This window comes from Lissotriton helveticus, chromosome 10 (genome assembly GCF_964261635.1).
Source record: "Lissotriton helveticus chromosome 10, aLisHel1.1, whole genome shotgun sequence".
In the NCBI taxonomy this organism is placed as follows: Eukaryota; Metazoa; Chordata; class Amphibia; order Caudata; family Salamandridae; genus Lissotriton; species Lissotriton helveticus.
This window is the reverse complement of record NC_136071.1, coordinates 489,531,656-489,551,179: the sequence shown is the minus strand read 5'-3', so window position 1 is coordinate 489,551,179 and position 19,524 is coordinate 489,531,656. Positions and strand designations below refer to the sequence as shown.

Sequence of the window (19,524 nt, the reverse complement as noted above, 5' to 3'; positions counted from 1 at the left end):
GACTTGAGTGGCAGACTAGATGGAATCTGGTGGATGTATGGAGGGTACATCATCCGCAAGAAAGAGATTATTCTTATTTTTCGACGCTGCACAAGCTTCATGTTCGGCTGGACGCTATACTGTGTTCCACGTCGGTGGTGCCATCCATAACCCACTCTGAATACCTCACTAGGGCTCTGTCTGATCACAACTCGTTGCTGGTTACACTACATTGGGCAAGGGAAAAGGCCGAAATCCCTACGTGGAGATTGCACCCTGAGACGTTGGATGGCCCAGTGTTCCATAGGGAAGTGGGTGAGGGGATAACAAACTATTTTAACGAGAATGCAGGGACCGCCTCTACTAGGGCAATGGAATGGGACGCCTTTAAGGTGGTAGTAAGAGGGCTGTGCATAAGTAAGTATGCTGGAGTAAGGAAGCCCTCCTTCAAGACGTTGAAAAAGCAGAACAGAAGCTGAGGTTAGCGGAACGGGCGAGACCCGAACATCCGGAGACACAAAAGGAGGTGATAGAAGCTAAAGAGAAGCTGGCTATAGAGGTGGAGAGGTTGCACTGTTTTGATTACAAAAAGTAAGTTGAGAAGGTTCATGCGGAAGGTGATAAGGCTGGGACAGTGCTGGCATGGCTGGCTAACCCGTTACCGCGGGGCTCCCCGATCTTGGCACTAGGTGCAGAGGCGGACAATATGGTCTATACTCAAAGTGGGATCAAGCATAGGTTCCGGGAGTATTATAGGAAGCTTTACGAGAGCACATTGGATGCGGGTGAGGCGGATATTGAGTCCTTTCTAGAGAGCGTGACTCTTCCACAGTTAGATGGCGAACAGGCGAAGCAGCTGGGCCAGGACATCTCCTCGAGGAGATTAGGTGTGCAATTAAGCAGATGGCGCGGAATAAGACCCCGGGAGTGGATGGCTTACCCATCAAATTCCATTTGCGTTACATGGACTTGCTGGCGCCAAGGCTGCTGGAGGTCTATAGCGAGGTGCGGGAATTGGGACTGCTCCCGATGACGATGCGAGAAGCCCTCATAGTTCCATTACTGAAGCCGGGTCATGATGGCACGGATGTGGCAGCATATCGTCCCTTATCGATGCTGTCCACAGATTATAAGATCTTAAGTCGGATCTTGGCATCACGCCTGCTACAACATATGACTGACCTGGTACATAAGGATCAGGCTGGGTTTATCCCGACCAGAAATACTACTACCAATGTGAGGAGATTGGTGAGGGTTTTAGGGGAGGCCTACGAAGGTTCCCCCATGGCTGTAATCCTTTCAGTGGACATAGAAAAGGCATTTGATAGCCTAGAATGGCCATATCTGAATAAGACAATGGGGCACTTTGGGCTGGGTGATGCATTTGTGGGATGGACGACGGTGTTGTACACTTCGGCAGTAGCTAGAGTAAAAGTGGGGCAGATGATTTCCCCCCGTTATGCGGTAGCCCGTGGGACGCGGCAGGGTTACCCACTCTCCCAACTACTATTTGCTTTGGCAATTGAACCGCTGGCGGCGAGGGCTCGATTGGGACAGTGGTATGAGGGATTAGCGTTTAGAGGGGAACAACAATACATCTCTTTATATGCAGATGATTTGTTGATGTTTCTGGCAAATGCGGAAGATGCACTAACGGGGTTCCTTTGGGGGTCTGGGAGGCGCAGAGTGGCTCAAACAACGCTGATAAGGCCAAAGGCGGAGGGCGGGCTGGCGGTTCTAGACCTGGAACTGTATTACCTGGCGGCGCAGTTGCAGGTTCTCATACAGGCGGTAGCCATGGAATTTCGGGGCCCTGAAGCTTCGAGAAGAAGCGGCATCCCGAGGCATGTCCTATCTTTTGTAGTATTGCAGCAGCGACTGGTCCTTAAGGTTCTCTCCTTGCAAGAGAAGACCCTGAGGATGTGCTGGAATAGGAGTCAGCGGAGAGCGGGTGTGCTCCACCCTTATGCACCTGAGATACCACTGGGGATGTGTGACCAGGGGGCGGGGCTACTCTCCCTGGGGCGACTCACCTCTTCTCCGACAACCCCTCCATGCATGTTCCCCTCCTTTTCGTCCATGCAGCAGCCCGTGGCCTGGAATGGGTCAGCGCCTTGGGACACGTCCAGCTCTCAGGACGAGGAGGGACGCTGTTTATTTAACTGGACCGAGGACGTTCCAGACCACGCCCCCTGGTCAGCTGGGACCCCGGAACTAAAAGCCGAGCCGCAGGGGGGGGGTGTGTTCATCACCCGGAGGTGTCGTGGAGTCGAGGAGAGAGGACGGAGACGTATTGAGTCGAGGAAGCAGAACCGGTGACGAGAGCGAGGCAGAAGAAAGAGCGGAGGAGGAAGCGAGTCCAGCTGTTGCAGAGCCAGGAGGCCACTGACAAGGCGCTTCGCCCAGCCACACTTCGAGGGAAGTGTGGCTAACCCAGGTACGGGACCGTATCGTGGGCTGGGCGGGTAGAAGAGGTTTTAAACCTCCGTAGTGCACCCGCTTCCGTTCTCCTCGCACTGAGCCCCTTCCCAACTTCACGCCGACACTTCGTTATTTCCTATGTGCACAAGTGCTTCCCCTCACACCCGTTCCCTGAACACTCTCAGCTCCCCAGAGCCTCTGCCTGAGACTGTGTTCTCTTTTCTTTTTCATGCACCCTGAGACCGACTATCAAGACGGACGCGACTACAGCATCCAGATGTCCACGGGAGGGAGGAAAACCAGTAGGTGAATTCAGGAAGGAGAAGAGCTCACCAGTTCGTCGAGTCACAGAATCTCCACTGCCCTACTATAGAAACCTCCCGCAATGCAAGCGATTGTTAAAAACAATAAAGCCTGCTTTACACGCACCCCCTGAGTACTCGTTTCCATTGGTCCCGCGACAGGATGCTAACAGCTTTACCCCATGGAGGAGACTGGACTTCATTGTGGGAGTGGGAGCAAGCAGGGATCCAGGTGTTAGGGGACCTATATGAGGATGGCGTGTTGCTGCCGTATCAGGCATTACAGGAGAGGTATGATCCCGAGGGGAGGTTTCATGATACATGCTGCCCTGATACGTGCCATTCAGAAGCATTGGAAGGGGGAATTGGCAGAACCTAAAACGAAAATGGCGTGCCAATACGTGGTGATGGCGGCGGGTACGTTCAAAGCAGTGACATGCCTATACTCGAGGATGCTTAATGAGGGACTGGCTCCACTTGACTCGCTACGGACAAAATGGGAGGCGAGTATTGGAAAACCCATCCCGGAGGCCACTTAGGGGTAAATTCTGCGCATGGCATGAAAGGGAACCAGAAATGCAAGATTTCAGCTGGTGCATTTCTTTATACTACACAGAGCGTATTTAACACCTGGCAAGATCATGAAATATTATAATGTTAACAATGTGATGTGTCCTAGATGCGCTAGAGTAGGTGCGGAGTTGGAACTCATGCTATGGGAATGCCCGAAATTGGGGGGCTACTGGGAAGAGGTGGGTGAACTATTGAATTTAGCCACGGAGCGCCAATTGGACTTTGGTATGGCCACATGTATATTGCACTGGTTTCCTCATACTTCCAAGACGAAGTTGACGAGTACGTTCATAGATATGGGACTGGTGCTGGCTAAAAGAGAAACAGCAATGCACTGGAAATCGAAAGAAGGTCCCAGTAGCAAGAGGTGGAGGGCGGAGCTGATAAAATGGGCTAGTGGTGAGGGTGCTGCTTGCCTCCAGCAAGCGCGACGTTTGTATAATGAAAAGGCACTGGATGCGGCAAGAGCATGGGAGGGGCTGGTTCAAACAGTGTTAACCCTAGCGTCTGGAGAAGATCTAGAAAAGAGTGAATGGGTCAAGCAGGGTTCTGTAACACCCAGTAGGAGCATCCTGGTTTTTACTCACCAAGAACCCTATATATGGTATTGATGCTGACACGTAGAACACACTGGTGGCGGGGAGGGGGCCAGGGAGGGGGTGTCATCACTTGTTTGGTATTAGTTTAGGAACTATATATATGCAATGTGAACTATCTACAACAAGTATAAGATTTGCTGATGTTATGGAGGTATAACCCAGCTAAATTCCGTGAACATGGAAAAGGTAGCGGTTTGGCAAGATGATGATCTGTAATGGGACTAGCTAACAATTGTAACATTAGGATGGGTGGATGGTTGCGCACTGTGTTGATATTATTTGAATGTCAGTAAAAACTTAATAAAATATGTTTTAAAAAAAATGAATGAGGGTGTTTCTTGTGGAAGGAAGTGCTTGAAAGTCAAAGAGAATCGAGTTAAGCATGTTTTGATCAGTGAGATGCATAGTGGGAATGTGAAACATGAGAAATCCAAGTGTGTTGATAAGAGTAGCTGTGAGGCAGGGAAGAGGCTGACAGCTGTTTGCTTTTATTTGAAAGATTCTGAGTAATGAGCGATGAGCAGAGAGTTGTTGAATCTGGGAGGTCAGGCAGGAAAGGTGCTTGATGGTTTGGAGAATGAAGGGGTCAAACATATGTCAGAGGGCCAAGGGATAAACAGCCAATCCTCTAGAACATGAAGTCAATAGCCTATTCATTTTGAGGGTTGTTTAGTCTTCCACCTAAGTGAAGGCAGTGGTATAGAATGAACAGTCCGTCTGCTTGGAGCATCATGCAGTCAAGAAGCTGTCCAATGAAAAGGCAAAGGGGCTCAATAGTGTTATCTCTGGTCAATAAACAGAGACAATAGCTTGGAGCTACAGGGAATCAATGACTCATCAAGAGAGACCAATTTATGTCTCCGGGATAAATGCCTCACAACATTACAATATGGTATGTTGGGACTGATGGCCTGAATGGTACCTACAGTCTTCCTTTTCACCAGACTGATATATGCATTCTCTGTCTCTGGTCACTGTAGCAAAAAGGAGGTATTGTGGAAAGAGATATACAGTTTGGAAAAAGTGCACATCCTTAACTATTGCCTCTTCATGCTAGTCAATGTTTGTTCTAATCTGAAGCCTCTGATGCCAATGTTAATTACAATATGAAAGCCAGTAGACTGAGCTGGGGCTGTTGGAAATGGAAGCACAATGAGCCAATAGGCTGAAAAAGTAAGTCTGTTGTAAATGTAAATAACAAGATGCAGAATAAAAAAAATAAACATTTTACACATTCAAGAGAGTACCAGCAGGCACCAGAGTGGAATAGCTTCCACATCTGAGTAGGCATTGTAACTTAATGAGCATCAGAACTAGAATATGTTGGGATGAATCCTTGACCCGCCTCTTCCCAGCCCATCACACACAATTTGCTCTTGAATAAAATAACTATTCTCTGAAACAAAATAGAGGATGGCAATTGAAACAACATCTTCAGGAGCCAACACTACCTCCCTCCTCTCCTTCGTGTGTTGTCTCCTTAGTTGGCACAGGCGACTGCTCCTTTCGACAGGTGTGTGGCCACCTCCCGGAGTCGAACGCTCTCTCACCTATGCTGACGTTTCTCATCTCCTGTGTGACCTGGACCTCCATGTTACGACTGTGGCGCTTTTCCCTTGCCCGCTTGTTGTTCTTTGTAGTCATGTTATAGTCTAGCATTGGCTGCAAACTCTCATTCAGTGGTGTGACAGCTGCAGAAGGAACAGAAGAAGTCGGCGTGTTGGACTTGGTCCCAGTGGTACTTGGTGTGGCTGCTGCTGAAGACTGGCCTGATTCCGACATCTCATCCTGTTGGTTATGAAGACAAAAATATGAGAAATGAAAACAAGCAATAAAACAAAAATATTCATTGTTTACTGGAGACATGAACATTGCTGTATCCTAAACGTTTACATGAATCAGGTGCATTAGTATAAGAATCCATTGCCTCATCACTTTTGGAACACCATTTAATAAGTGGATTCCTTTTGGTGGGTAGACTGAATGTGATCTTACTTATCATTGAAAGCCTAATAGTGCAGAGAGTTCAGTCTGGAATGTTGGATGCAAGTGCCCCCTGCAGGCCAGCAGGGATCACTCATTATGTATTGCCACCTATTTTGAAGGTTGGATACTGACTGCTTACCAGGGTGTGGGGTGACTGAAGGTTGGCAGCAGCAGAGATTATAAAGAAAGTCACAGGTAATTTTGTCTGCACCCTTGGGAAATAAATCTATATAACTTGTTTGTATAAAGTACGTTCAGCGACCTAAAACTGGGTACCTTAATTTCACTTGCCTGTTTGTACTGAGCTGTGATATGTGGAATTGTCAAAGTACATGTTGTGTTTGTTTGTGTTATGGATGATGGTTTTCACTTGGGCACAACCATTGTAGCTCACGATGGAGCTCCCACTCCATGTATTCTTGTGGACATGCACGAAGTCTATGGTATTTCCTGGCGTAGACATCTCTATTATCAGTTGGGGCCAGCCTCCAACCCATCTTTGTGAGGAAGCCACAAAAGATGTGCACAGCAATCACTGTCAACGTGATGACTTTAAAAAATACCACACATTTTACTTCACTGAACTGGATAAGAGCTCATATCTAAGAACCAGTCCTTGTATTCATTTAGACTTTAGAGAAGAGCTATTGCACTAGCAAAGACTGAAGTCTGATCAAGAGCAGGTCTCTGAAAGGAGTTCAGCCACTGACCGGGCCAGGGGGTCAGAACTGGACCGGGCATACTTAAAATCAATTGAGAAAGTAAGCTTATCAGGAGCCTTCAACGGACAGAACCAATCCAACGCCATCTACTTCACGAGAGAAAACATCCCAGTTTAAAGAGTACAGTGAGCCTGGTTCATCTTGCTCTGCACTGTACCTCCCCATACCATGTAGAACCGACTGTAACCTCCTTTTTAGTCAAACAGGGACAATTCCAAACTGTCATTTCAACCTAGAATATGCAGAAGCCCGCTTGAGATAATGAGGTACAGGTGATCTGCCATTCAAACCGAGAGCTTAGAGCAGCCCAATGGAGGTAATCAGACCAAATTTAAATCTATTGCAAATTGGGCAATGGTACATGTAGCATGACTCTAAATTGTTGCTACCACTTTGGAATAATCTCGGACTTTTCAAGCTAGCCACTAGTGGGGAGTTAAGTGTACAAAGGATTAACCTGGCTATGGAGTAGGTGTCTAGGTACTGTAGAACTTTGTTATTTGCTACACTGGGTCTGGGATTACTAACGTCAAATAATTTTATTCGGTTTAAAACAAGTTAAAACTATAAAAGAAAATAAATACACTTCATCAATCTAAAAACATATTACACCTTAGTTTACCTGCACCACTTAAGAAACAAGCAAGGACAAGGCAAGGATACAACCCTGTCTGACCCCCTCTCCCCCTTGCTTTAGAAGAAAATGATCAATACATTTATCTCTCTCCTCATATTTTACCCAGGCTGGTAAATTTATGTGTAAGTCCCTCAGGAAGAAAACAACGTTGATCCCATTTCCAATATGAGAGACTTGTTACAGTACCCGTCTCAATACTCATCAATAACCACAGAATATCATAGGGACCAGAAAAAAGGCTTCCCAATCACTGATTGTGGTGGGCCATGAGCTCAAAATGGAAATGAGAAAAGGCAATCTTTAACTGAATAGGGATTTAGCTGCACCCGTGAGTTAGTTTATTGTTAACAGTTCTCCTATATAGGTTTTAACCATAAATATGCATTCTTACAATATGTTCCACTATCAGTGAAATGATCTTGAAGCCTTCTGCAGACTTTTGCAGATATCCATTTTGCATAGAAAATAGTTACATTATTAAGTATTTACAACCTGTCTACCTATGCTAGAAAATATTGTAGACCTCATCAAGGATGAGGTCAACCTAACCACAGTCTACTATCTAAAAGTAGATATGGGTGAATAATTACTGTTTTAGCAAAACTTTTCTTCTTGGACATGGAGTCCTTTATAGATTCACCAACTTAAGATGTGTACTTTTACTGTACTACACTACCAGCAAAAATAATATTTTGATAAATGGTGTGACATACTTTTGTATCAGGCTCCAGTATAAGAAACAATTCTGCTGTAGATGTATTAGGCTATATTCAATAATGCATCTTTACTTTTGTGGTCCAATTAGTATGAAGACTACTCCAAGATTTACTAAGGAGGAGAGGTGGGATTCAGAAAGGAAAAACTGAAGTTCAATTATCTGATCAATATGAAATCAGAAATGAATTCACTAGAAAAGTAAATGAGTTCTAGGGGACACTGGATCTCTAGGAAAGATAGTAAATGATATAAAGCACAAAACATATTCTTCCCTACACCTGGCAGGTACTACTATGAAAGCTACTTTCCAAGATGGGCAGCAAAGATCGCTTTTGTGAAAGGCCAAAACATGATTGCATATAGTTACAAGAGTCTGCTCTCATGTTAGATGTACATAGCGCACAAGAGGGAGTCAGGAAAGTAGTCCTCATATTTGTCTAGTCCATGTTTTGTCATGATATATCTGTCAAGACACGCTCAACAGGGGAAACCTCTTGAGACTTTTCCATGAAATCCCTGAACTACCTGAACTAAAAGGAATCCGTTCGCGTGACATAATTTCAGTGGAATTCAGGGAAACACCCCAAAGGGGGGTAGAGGAGTCCCTGACAACGTGGGCGTTCAAGGACCTGGTGCACAACATTGCAGCTATGAGCGGAAGATTCGAGGCATGGGGAATCAGGCTTAGGCAGTGCAGCGCCCAAAGTACCCGTATCCCTTTCTAACTAATCTAAATGAAGAGCAAAGCCCGCGAAGACACCAGTACACATGTTTACGCGGAGCACGTTCCAATTCACCAACAACGTCCCTGCAAAAGAATAGGCACCCCAAAAGCGAAAGCCTGGGTACCATCGGGGGAAGCCTGCAGGAAATCAAGGACTGGGCCTGGATCGCAACAACGCTGAATGATAAGCACTCCTAACCAAGGAATACAAACACCGGGACCGGCAAGGGAAAATAATGAATTAATTAACATCTCGCTTTGTTCATGGAATGTGCATGGCTTTAGGGACATGGGCCAAGATCAAGATACCGCAACCTTTTTAACGCAACAACAAATAATCCTGCTTCAGGAAACAAGAGAACATGGGGGCAACCTCTATACCTGGTTTCATCGAACATCATTGCCTGGCAGACAGATACTCAAATGTTGGCCATCCGAGAGGGGGCTTATCAACCTTTATAACTCAAAAATTGAACTGGGAAACCGAAGAAATAGATACAGGGGCAAATTGGATCCAAGTGACCAAGGAACAAACTATAAAACTCCTCTTAATAAATGTCTACATTCATCCGGAGAGAAAGAAGCAAAATGGCAAATATATAATTCTTATAAAACTACTAAAAGTATTGCAGAAAAGCCACACAAATGCTCATATGGTGATCGCCGGCGACTTTAACACCAATCTTTTAGCGGCTAAACGGGGAAGAAACTGTAAAGCTTCAAACGTTGTGTCCGATTTCGCCTGCAAACTAGCAGCACTCGACCTAATAATCATGAACGGCAAATCCTCGTGGGACTCGCCCCCCGCGGCAACATATCTGAGTGGAAAAGTCGCCTCGACAATAGATTTTATCATCACCAGCATAAATCTGTTCTCAGAAATAAACAGCTTTAGCATAATCCCAAGAGCAGAAAGTGACCACCTGCCGCTAAGACTGAATCTGAAGAATAGAATAAAAAATGCCCAGAACAGTAACGCCATTATGCAGCACCCAGAAGCGTTTAATTTGCGTAAAGTATAATGGCAAGGAGTGGCCCCACAAGTCATGGAGGACAACGTAAATGCCCTCATGGAAACCCAAAGCCCAGTTCGAGAACGGGCGTATGTAAAGCACTCGGAGCAACTGGCCGAGTTCTTGCTTCAACGCTTCCCGGTTTCCAAGCCACAGAGGTCTTCAAAAACAGTCAGGCGGGAGCCATGGTTCAATCAAGATCTCAAAATGTGCAAAAGAGAGATCGCGAGAGAAGTGCGACGCCTATCCCAAGAGGGAGAAAAGGGCCTAACAAAAGAAAAAATAAAGTTGCAGGCACTAAGGAGGGCTTATAGAAAGAAGCTGGGGAAAGCAAAATCAGTATATAAAGAATCAATTTGGCAGCAACTATTAACAGCTAGCAAACAATCCAACAGCAGCGATTTCTGGGGGATCATAAATACTTTAATGGCTGGTCCAACACTTCAGCAACAGGCAGGAATCGGTGCAGAAATCTGGACAGACCATGTAAACTCCCTGTTTAACAAATTCACGAGGGATCTAGAACAACAATCCCAGGGGCCACACCATGACCAAAAGGAGGCTCAAGTCGGACCCAGTCATGTAACATCAATAGACAATTCAGCCCATTCAAACTCTTCTTTTAAAGAGCAAACTCCTCTGACAAATGCGAAAGAACTGAAAAGACTCATAAAGAAACTAAAGTCTGAGGGTGCGGCTGGGCCAAATGGCATACCAAATGCAGTTTTCAGAAACAACCCAGAGTTGTGGTCTGAAATCCTAACTCCAGTCTTCAATGAGATTTATGTATATTCTAATATCCCAGTTTCCTGGAGCGGGACTGTCATCCACCCCATACACAAAAAGGGAGATCACGACAAGCCAGGGAACTATAGACTAATCTCATTGATTGACGTGGAAGCAAAATTATATGCCTCGTGCCTACTGAACCATCTGCAAGGCTGGATGGAGGAAAGAAATATCATCCCCAAATTTCAAACAGGATTCAGGCAAGGCATGGGCAGACAATCGAATCTTGCAACTATAGCTCTTCTGACGGAACAGGCGCAAAGAAGGAAAGCCCGCCTCTTCGCCTGTTTCGTGGACATCAAATCAGCATTTGACAGAGTGAGCCGGAATCATTTATGGTGCAAACTTAAAAAATGGGGCCTACCAAATGTACTCCTCAATGCCATCATAACCTTGTACACTGACACCTGGACAAGAGTTAAGTTGGGAAACGGGCTGAGCACCACCGGAAGTATCCTTACACAAAGCGGTCTGAAGAAAGGCTGTGTCTTGGCCCCTAGCCTTTTTAATCTGTACTTATCGGATATTGCCCGACACTTTGAAAACCCAGACTGCCACCCCCCGAAACTGGCAAATGAGCCAGTCGCAATCCTCCAATATGCAGACGACATAGTCTTGCTAAGCCAAACCCCAGTGGGGCTACAAAGATCAATACATAATCTGGCATCCTACTTGGACAGCTAGAGATAAACAAAGATAAAACAAAAGTCGTTCGCCTAGTTGACAGTAGGAATTTAATGTTTAAATGGAGGGTCAAGGGGGCTCATGTGGAAGAAAAAAGTTCATACAAATACCTGGGCGTAGTAATCGGGCAGGGCACAAGTCACAAAGAACACAAACTGGCCCTTAGAGCAAAGACTCAGTCCTTGATCTATGCTTACAGATCCTTGCGCAGGAAATTGGACTGTCCAAACTATTCACATCTGTTAAGAGTTATGGCTGCCCAAATTCAACCAAGTTTGTCCAATGGCCTCGTCCCTTGGTGTGGAAAAGACTCGCATTTTCAGAACGAATTGCAGTCGAAAATCTACAAATCGGTTTTTGATCTGCCAAAATGCGCCTCGCCAGCCCAGGTAAGACTGGAATTTGGGCTCCAGGACCTTAAATATATGGCAATGAGCAACTTTATTAAATTTTGCAACACTCTCCGGTTATCTGAAGTGGATACTCTAAATAGACTCTGCTGGGACGAAGTTAGGTCACAGAACGAGCAAGAAATTTAAAATTCTAGGGGGAGTTTCCTGAGTACATCTCTGGCCACTTTGGAACTTCAATCAGCATGGGACAACAAGATGGATCGAGTTTCCTTTAACAAAATTGTGAACGTCACGTGTAAAAAGAAATCTTTACTGGAAGATAAATTAACGCTCACAAAGAGGCGGCACGGATGGACAGTCATGAAATCATATAGGACTTTAAAGCCACAAGCCTATTTATCTGCCTATTTTAGTTCCTACTTAAAGATGTGCTTCTTAAAGTTCAGGATGGGGGTGCATGTCTCCAAGGATTTATCCACCTCCTGGTTGACAGGCTTTAACTCAGAAGTTTGTAGCTTATGCGGATTCCAAAAAGAAACCTTAACCCAGTTGTTGTGCGCCTGTCCAGCCATGTTAAGCCAAAGAAGACAGTACCTAAAGGCGATTTTTATCAACCTGAATATTCGTTCTAGCAGACAAGCAGTGATAAGCTGGCTGGAGGGCTCGTCATGCATCCTGGCTTGCCGAGGAGTCAAGTATATGAAACTCGCCAACAGCGGCCTATTGCAAGCGGATGATGATAATCATATTCATATGTAATACATCCCCATATTTTTACTTGGGGGCACATAAACTTTACTTCTTTGCTGCAACCCGATTTTAACATAGTTCTAGTACGATTTTATAATAATAGAATTTTTATACACTCAAAATGTACGGCAGACAGAGCACAGATGTAATACGATCGCTCGCATAAAGATAATCCTAGCTGCCTGTGTAGATGCACTTTATGTATTTTATGTTGGGGGGGGGGGGTTTGTGATGATTTTAATTAATCAAGCAATAAACATTAAACTTGAACTTGAAACTTGATATATCTGTCAAAAATACCATACCTCTTCAAAGAGTATGAAAGACAAGACTGTACCACTGTCAAAGGTAAATTTTTCCAAATGAGAATGCTGTATTCATAAATTAATTTCTAAGTGTAAAGGTGCCATTAAGGAATGATTTCTGAGCATCCTCTGGAGTAATGAGCGCCAGACTCCAGCTCCGCTCTAAAATTAACAAGTCTGAGTACTCTAGAGGCTGGAAAAGGGAAAATTGAGAGGAGTAAGCTTTAGCATCCAGGATTTTCAGGATGATAGTCGAAGACGCACATTATAGAGAAAACCGACTGCCTACCAAACTCGAATTGGAGTACATATGTATTATATTGTCACTAATACCAATACCTTATTTGGCTTACATATATTTTCCCTTATCGTTCATTTGCGTCAAGAAACCCAGTATGGTACTGAGTGTGTTAGAAATGTGACCAGTAAATCAGTGAGTCATTTACTGTCAAGTCCTCAGGGAGAATTAGTTGATGACTAAATATTTGCGTATCCTTAGGTCTGGTTCTAGACCTCTTTTTGCGTGTTGTGTAGCAAAGTTCCTTAGTCATGCATAGCTTACTAGACGGAGGCTCCGATAGGAATGGTACAGCATTCTGCCGAATGATGTTGACACGCAACTACTGTAGGGCTCTAAGGTTGCTTACTTAAGCTTTAAAACCACCATCTTATACACGTGCACTTTCTGTTCTCAACCTTCCACGCTGTTATCCAAGGGAGGATTGGAGCTTTTTAGAAGGTTTGTTGTGGGTTATAACCTGAGCCTATTGCAAAGGACTTTATTACGAAGATCTGTCATGCGGTTCCTCACTTTTACTCCCAATGTATCAAACGTATGTTTGTACTGACAAGATGTGCGCTAATTTATTATTCACTTGATCCCGGTAACCGCATTTTACACTGAGGGCGCAGAGGTGTACTTGAATGAATTGTTTGTATATATTATTTTTAGCATGCTATTGTATGATATGCTCAGCATGTACCTCTTTTTAAAAATGTCTTTTTACAGCTTTTATGACACTAGTTGTCAGAATAAAGCATACCTGAATTGAACTAAAGATTTTAAATAATAAGAAGATAAACACATTCAAATTAAAAGGAAAACATCTTGTAAAGAAAATTGGAAATGTCACAAAATTGTAGAAAGCCTTAAAATGTAAGCTGATTCAAAGACAAAAGTCTTTTGTCTACACACTATTCTGAGACCTGGAAAAATATAAAATGGTACACACTTGTGGTCTTTATATGTTGGCCCAAGTAGACTAGGCATAAGGAAATGGGTAAGCCCTTAAGATATAGAAAGACTGAGAATATTTTTAAAAAGTACTTTGAGATGACATTAGCCCCCTGACAGAATTATATAATGTGATTCTATAATGGCCCCACGCACAAAATGCTGATGACATTTACTCATGGAGGTTTCAGTCTAGCATGTTAGGGCATTGCTGACTACCATGAAACGCACACATGATTCAGCAGTTCCTTCAGTGAATCTGTGGAAACCACAAATTAAGGAGTAAGGATTGAATTAATTTGTGACTTCATGTTACTCAAATGTCTTACCATTTTAACATATTAATGTACATGGTGTAGGGTTCATGCATGGGTACAGGTTAGGCAACTTTTTCCCCATGGAAAAACCCTTCCCCAACATTAGCACCAACAGTGGAGCTTGCACTCCATTTTCCAGTCAGGAACACACATTTACACTTGCCCTTGCCAAGTGTAAACTTAAGCAGGTTTTCTGGGTGGGAAACTGCCAGCAAAAGATTGTGATGTGAGAGTTTGTAGGTGTTCAACTACTTTTACAAGTGTTCCTCCCCAGAGAAAGCCACTGCCTATCCGTTAGATTTTCTATGAAGCACTACTACACATTCTTGGCGTAATATTAAATGTGGGTAAATCATGTTGCCAATGAAAATTCGGGTTTTGAGATTACAAAACCTAACTTTACACTCATCAATGGGGGATCTCTATACATAGGTAAGACTGTAGACAGTCAACAGTTGTTCATAAAGCAGATTCTATTTCATCGTATTGAAACACGATCTTAATATCATCAATTATTTGGTCATTTTTAATTTCCTTCTAAGAGTGTGCATCATTTTACACTACTTCACTGCTTTCCATCTTCAAGCTTCTAGGCATCCCTTCCCCTTACACCATGCAACAACTATTGACCATATCCACCAGCAGTGAAATAAATCGAAATCACAGCAGCTTTTGCATTATTTTAATAATTATGTATACCCAAAGCTTAAGTTAGACTCCGCTCTCCTTTTCCTTCAGCTGTGGATATTGATTCAAAACCACATAGGAGAATCCAATATAACACTGCCCTCATTTACTTGATGGATCAGTGGGAAGTTGACTCAAGCTCCAAATGAACAATGCCGATATGAAGGTAGAGGCCTTGATATCCTCCACTCAATATTAGAGGTCAGTAAAATGGAATCATCAAGCACTTTATATTTCAGTTCTCAATTTTCTCTTCTGGGAGAAGGACAATGTGATTGGTGGTAGTGGGAAGGGATATGTTGTATTTCTAAAATAATCAGTGACCCATTGGTTGACTTTGAAAATTATCTTTCATCTTTGTGAATATTGCAAAATCTCACCTGCTGAGATGTATCTTAGCTTCAGATGGATCAGCAACGTCCTGCTTGCCGAGGTCCTCCTCCCTGTTGTTTTCACAGAGAGGTGGCCCTTTGTATCAGAATGATAAACAGAACTTTATGCAGGACTGAACACAAGGACTTTTTTCTGTAAGCAGTATCTGAACAGATTGGACTCAGGAAAGTGAGCCCCATATCTGATACCCAATGCAAGTGGGCAACAGTCAAAGCCAACCATGGCACAGTTAGGGACGTTTTGACAGTATGAGACCAATGTATTAATATACTCAAGAAACCATGTCTTCCTGTAACTGTAGGCAAGCTGACTTTGCACAGGGTAGACATTATGACAAAACAGTATCCACCAAACACACACATTTCAGTTCCATGTAACACAAAGACAAGGAACACAGACAGAAAGTGTGATGTAAGGATGAAGACATGGGACAAAGGGATGGCAGAGTAATAATCCTTTGCAGCCAAACACTTTTGCAGAAATAGGACAACCTTGGTCTCAGGTACCTGTGCTTAGATGTGTCAGATCGAAGAACATTAATACTTAGCAGACATGCATTAGTGTCAAAGTATGAAATCCCACAAAAAATACTGCCTTGAGAAAAGAGAGGAGCTGAAAAAATTCGCTCAACTAAGGTACAGTTGAGCTGGCTTCCACTTAGAAGCAACACCTTTCTTTATTTTTTGGGCCCGCCAGGACAACATGGATGTGTAAATGTAGGAAGCCACATATCTATCTTAAAATCGTGTACACCCTTTTCACTATTAACTTATTATAGAGGAGACACTACAATTTTGGGAGGAATATTGAAAAAAGTCTACCAGCCTGTATAATATATTGCAATTATTATCTTATTTACCACATACCCATAACATGTTATATAGAACTCACTATTCTGAGATTAGTTATTTCCAAAGACTATTAGGCATCTAGAGGATGCCCTACACAGGACCTGACCCCAGGACATAGCAAGCTGTGCCCATAATATGGAAAAAAGTACAGTGGCAGTGACACTTGCACAGGCGATATGAAAATCCCGTCATATATTTCAAAGGACTGGGGTATAATGTCTAATGGGTAAGAGTACCCAACATACTAAGGATGTTCTATGTTAACATTCTATACACATGAAAAACTATTAAGTACCCACCAGAATATAACCACAAAAAAACAACAATGCCCATTAGTTACACCTGAATCACTATTATTAGTGTGCCTAAAATGCACAGGGAATGAAACTATGGGTTATTAAAAGCCTCGCTATGCACTCAGAAGAAAGACACCAATGCCCAATCATTTGAAGATGGGATAATATCAAAATGTAGGATATCCTGCCTGGCTCTCCACTGGTTACCACCAAAGCCTCCAATGAGGCAACAACACACACCATAGCTTGTCGTGCAAAGATAGTGACTTGAATTGTTATTCAGCCTAGACCAGCATGGTAAGGGAGGAGTCTTTCTCAATTCAGCAAGTGGAGGAGCGGACTTGTAACACTGGGGTCCATAGCAGTCTCAACAGCTTCGCATGAAAGAGCATAGTCTGTGCTGATGGAGCACGTCCTCTGTAGGGCCTCCCACTGTCTCCACCCCACACTGTGTATCCAAACACTTCTTTATTCTGCATCCACCTGTTTCTGATTGTCATGGAATTCACACATCCCATTAGCCCTAATCCCACATCTGACTGCACCCTCAGAGTAAATTTGTAATTCCATAACTACCATAAAATATAAGCAGCATTACATTTGGTAACTCATATAAGGAGTTTTACATATCGCCAATATGTCACAGTCTGGCCACTTTGAAGCGTTCAAAACATTAAGTTGTGGATTTCAAGACAATATTATTATCAAAAGTGATTCTCTTGTCGATGCAGATGTCTCACACACCTTGAGTGATTTTGGAAGAGGCGTTCAATTGTTGTACGTGGGCCTGCTTTTCAGTTGTACATGTTATTTAAAGAACCTAGATACTGTTGTATATATGGCAATATTTAATGAAAGCATCCCTTTTATGTTTTAAATACAATATCGGTTGCCTATAATTTACTCTACTTTTAACTTGTTTTCTTTTACTTTTTTTGTCCGTTTACTAGCACTATCCAGCCATTATTTCTAATTTGAATTGTTTATACATTAATTTCCCACTTGTTGCTTTTAAGTTTTTACTTCAAATGTTTTGCACTCTAATGTCTCTTTAGAAGTAAGTGTAGCCGAGGGGGGTATGGTTTTGTGTGCATAATTTGACTCTGCTGAGTGAACAAATGTGGTGTAAGATAAAGCACTCTCTTTGCTCTAAATGTATTTATTTTTTAAATAAATAAAATTAAATCAATATTTTTAAATAAAATAACAATTTGCTCTTAATAAAGGAAGAAATGTGGTGACCCGCCTTTGGAAGAGGCATTCAATTGTTGTACGTGGGCCTGCTTTTCAGTTGTACATGTTATTTAAAGAACCCATATACTGTTGTATATATGGCAATATTTAATGAAAGCATCACTTTTATTTTTTAAATACAATATCGGTTGCCTATAATTTACTCTAATTTTAACTTGTTTTCTTTTACTTTTTTTGTCCGTTTACTAGCACTATCCAGCCATTATTTCTAATTTGAATTGTTTATACATTAATTTCCCACTTGTTGCTTTTAAGTTTTTACTTCAAATGTTTTGCACTCTAATGTCTCTTTAGAAGTAAGTGTAGCCGAGGGGGGTATGGTTTTGTGTGCATAATTTGACTCTGCTGAGTGAACAAATGTGGTGTAAGATAAAGTACTCTCTTTGCTCTTAATTTATTTATTTTTTAAATAAATAAAATTAAATGAATATTTTTAAATAAAATAAATAAAATAACAATTTGCTCTTAATAAAGGAAGAAATGTGGTGACCCCCTCATCAAACTAGTTTACAATTTCCAACTAAATGGAGGTTAATTTTGTAATCCCTTCTTGGTGTCGCCCACCTCACTGTTGTTCTGGTGGTCAAGGAAGGGCTGCAAAGGGTTACAGACACAGGTCGGCCTCCGCCTTCACAATGGGGGTATGTGATGCCCATGAGAGACGGGGAGGCACCCATGACTGTCTAGCAAACCTTATAGATGCAGTTAGCCTTCATGTGGCTGAGGTCACTCGGGTGCCAGTGGTCCGAACCGGGGGTGATCTTGGTCCCCATCTGCCCACGTACCATTCCATCCGTGAGCGGGAAAACATTCAGCGACGTCGGGCGCTCCTTCCTAAAGGGGGTAAATATGAGCACAGTGAGGGAAGGGAGAGAAAAACAAAAAGACCATATTCAGTACAGAAACTCTGCAGGATAATTTAGGTAACACCATTCAAAGCAGAAAATATATTGCTCTACTTAAATACAGTATGATGTACACTAAGAAAAAAACATGACAATTTACTAAAGACATCGTTCTGGATAAAAACCTTGCTGGTTTCCCCCAATTCCTCCCTATAAGCCCACCAACATCACTCAAGTTTCTATGTAAAGGCAATTCTTTATCCCCAATGACTTGCCACAGCACCCAGCAAACCAGGTCCATGATGGAAACAATAAAAAACACAAGGTGTTTTGGTGTTATCTTTTATATTAAGTGGTCTTTACTTTTCTCACTTTTCTTGCTTACTACCACTGAAGAAAGTTGTATTAACATTCAATACGCTTTAATTGTATTAGTTGACTTTCCAAAGAAAAAAACACCTGTCATAAAATGTATGGTTCCTCTTTCCTGTGATTGACAGAAGTGAATCCAGTTCCAAAGTCATCAAAAGCATCTGGAAGGGCACAGTACCATATATAGCAGTATGAAGGCACATGCACAAAACACTTGGGGCGCCATTACACATGAGGCACACTTTCCTTTACTGCGCCGGGCACAACATTTTAAATGAAGGAAAGTGCACCGAATTATGGGAATGCAATGCCCCCAGGGCAGCCGCAAACTCGTGCTACTACTGGGTCAGTGCATTCCCGTGAAAAACGGAGCAGCAACCCGACAGCACTTATAGAGTGGAATAGAGATCCCCTTGCAGGCAAGTGCAGTCAGAGACTTTACCCCCTTGCAAGGAGATGTGGGGTCTATGGGACCCCCTTTTACCCTGCAGAGGGCTGGACTCAGGAGGCGAACTGATAGTGCACCACCTTTGAGGTGGCGCACTGTCAGTGCGCCTCCTGAGGGCTTCTTTGCTGCTGGGCCTGCGTCTATATTATGGCGAGGGCGCAGAGGCACAGGGAATACCTCCTTTGCATGGGGCACACCCCCATGCAAATGAGGGAACGCCCCTTAAAGATAGCGCTGGCACTTTATGTGCGCCAGTGCTATTGGTATTACAGA

General features: G+C 43.2%; 1 protein-coding gene across 1 annotated transcript in view; it reads right to left on the bottom strand.

Annotated features, from left to right (window-relative positions):
• Positions 1–19,524, bottom strand: part of MAPK8IP3 (mitogen-activated protein kinase 8 interacting protein 3) — a 683,833-nt gene that overhangs the window by 353,186 nt on the left and 311,123 nt on the right. Inside the window, exons 5-6 of the mRNA XM_078662972.1 lie at positions 18,372–18,420; positions 5,425–5,662 (exon numbers count right to left, since the gene is read on the bottom strand). Coding sequence (XP_078519098.1) covers positions 5,425–5,662; positions 18,372–18,420 — 287 coding nt within the window. The remainder of the gene's footprint in view (positions 1–5,424; positions 5,663–18,371; positions 18,421–19,524) is intronic.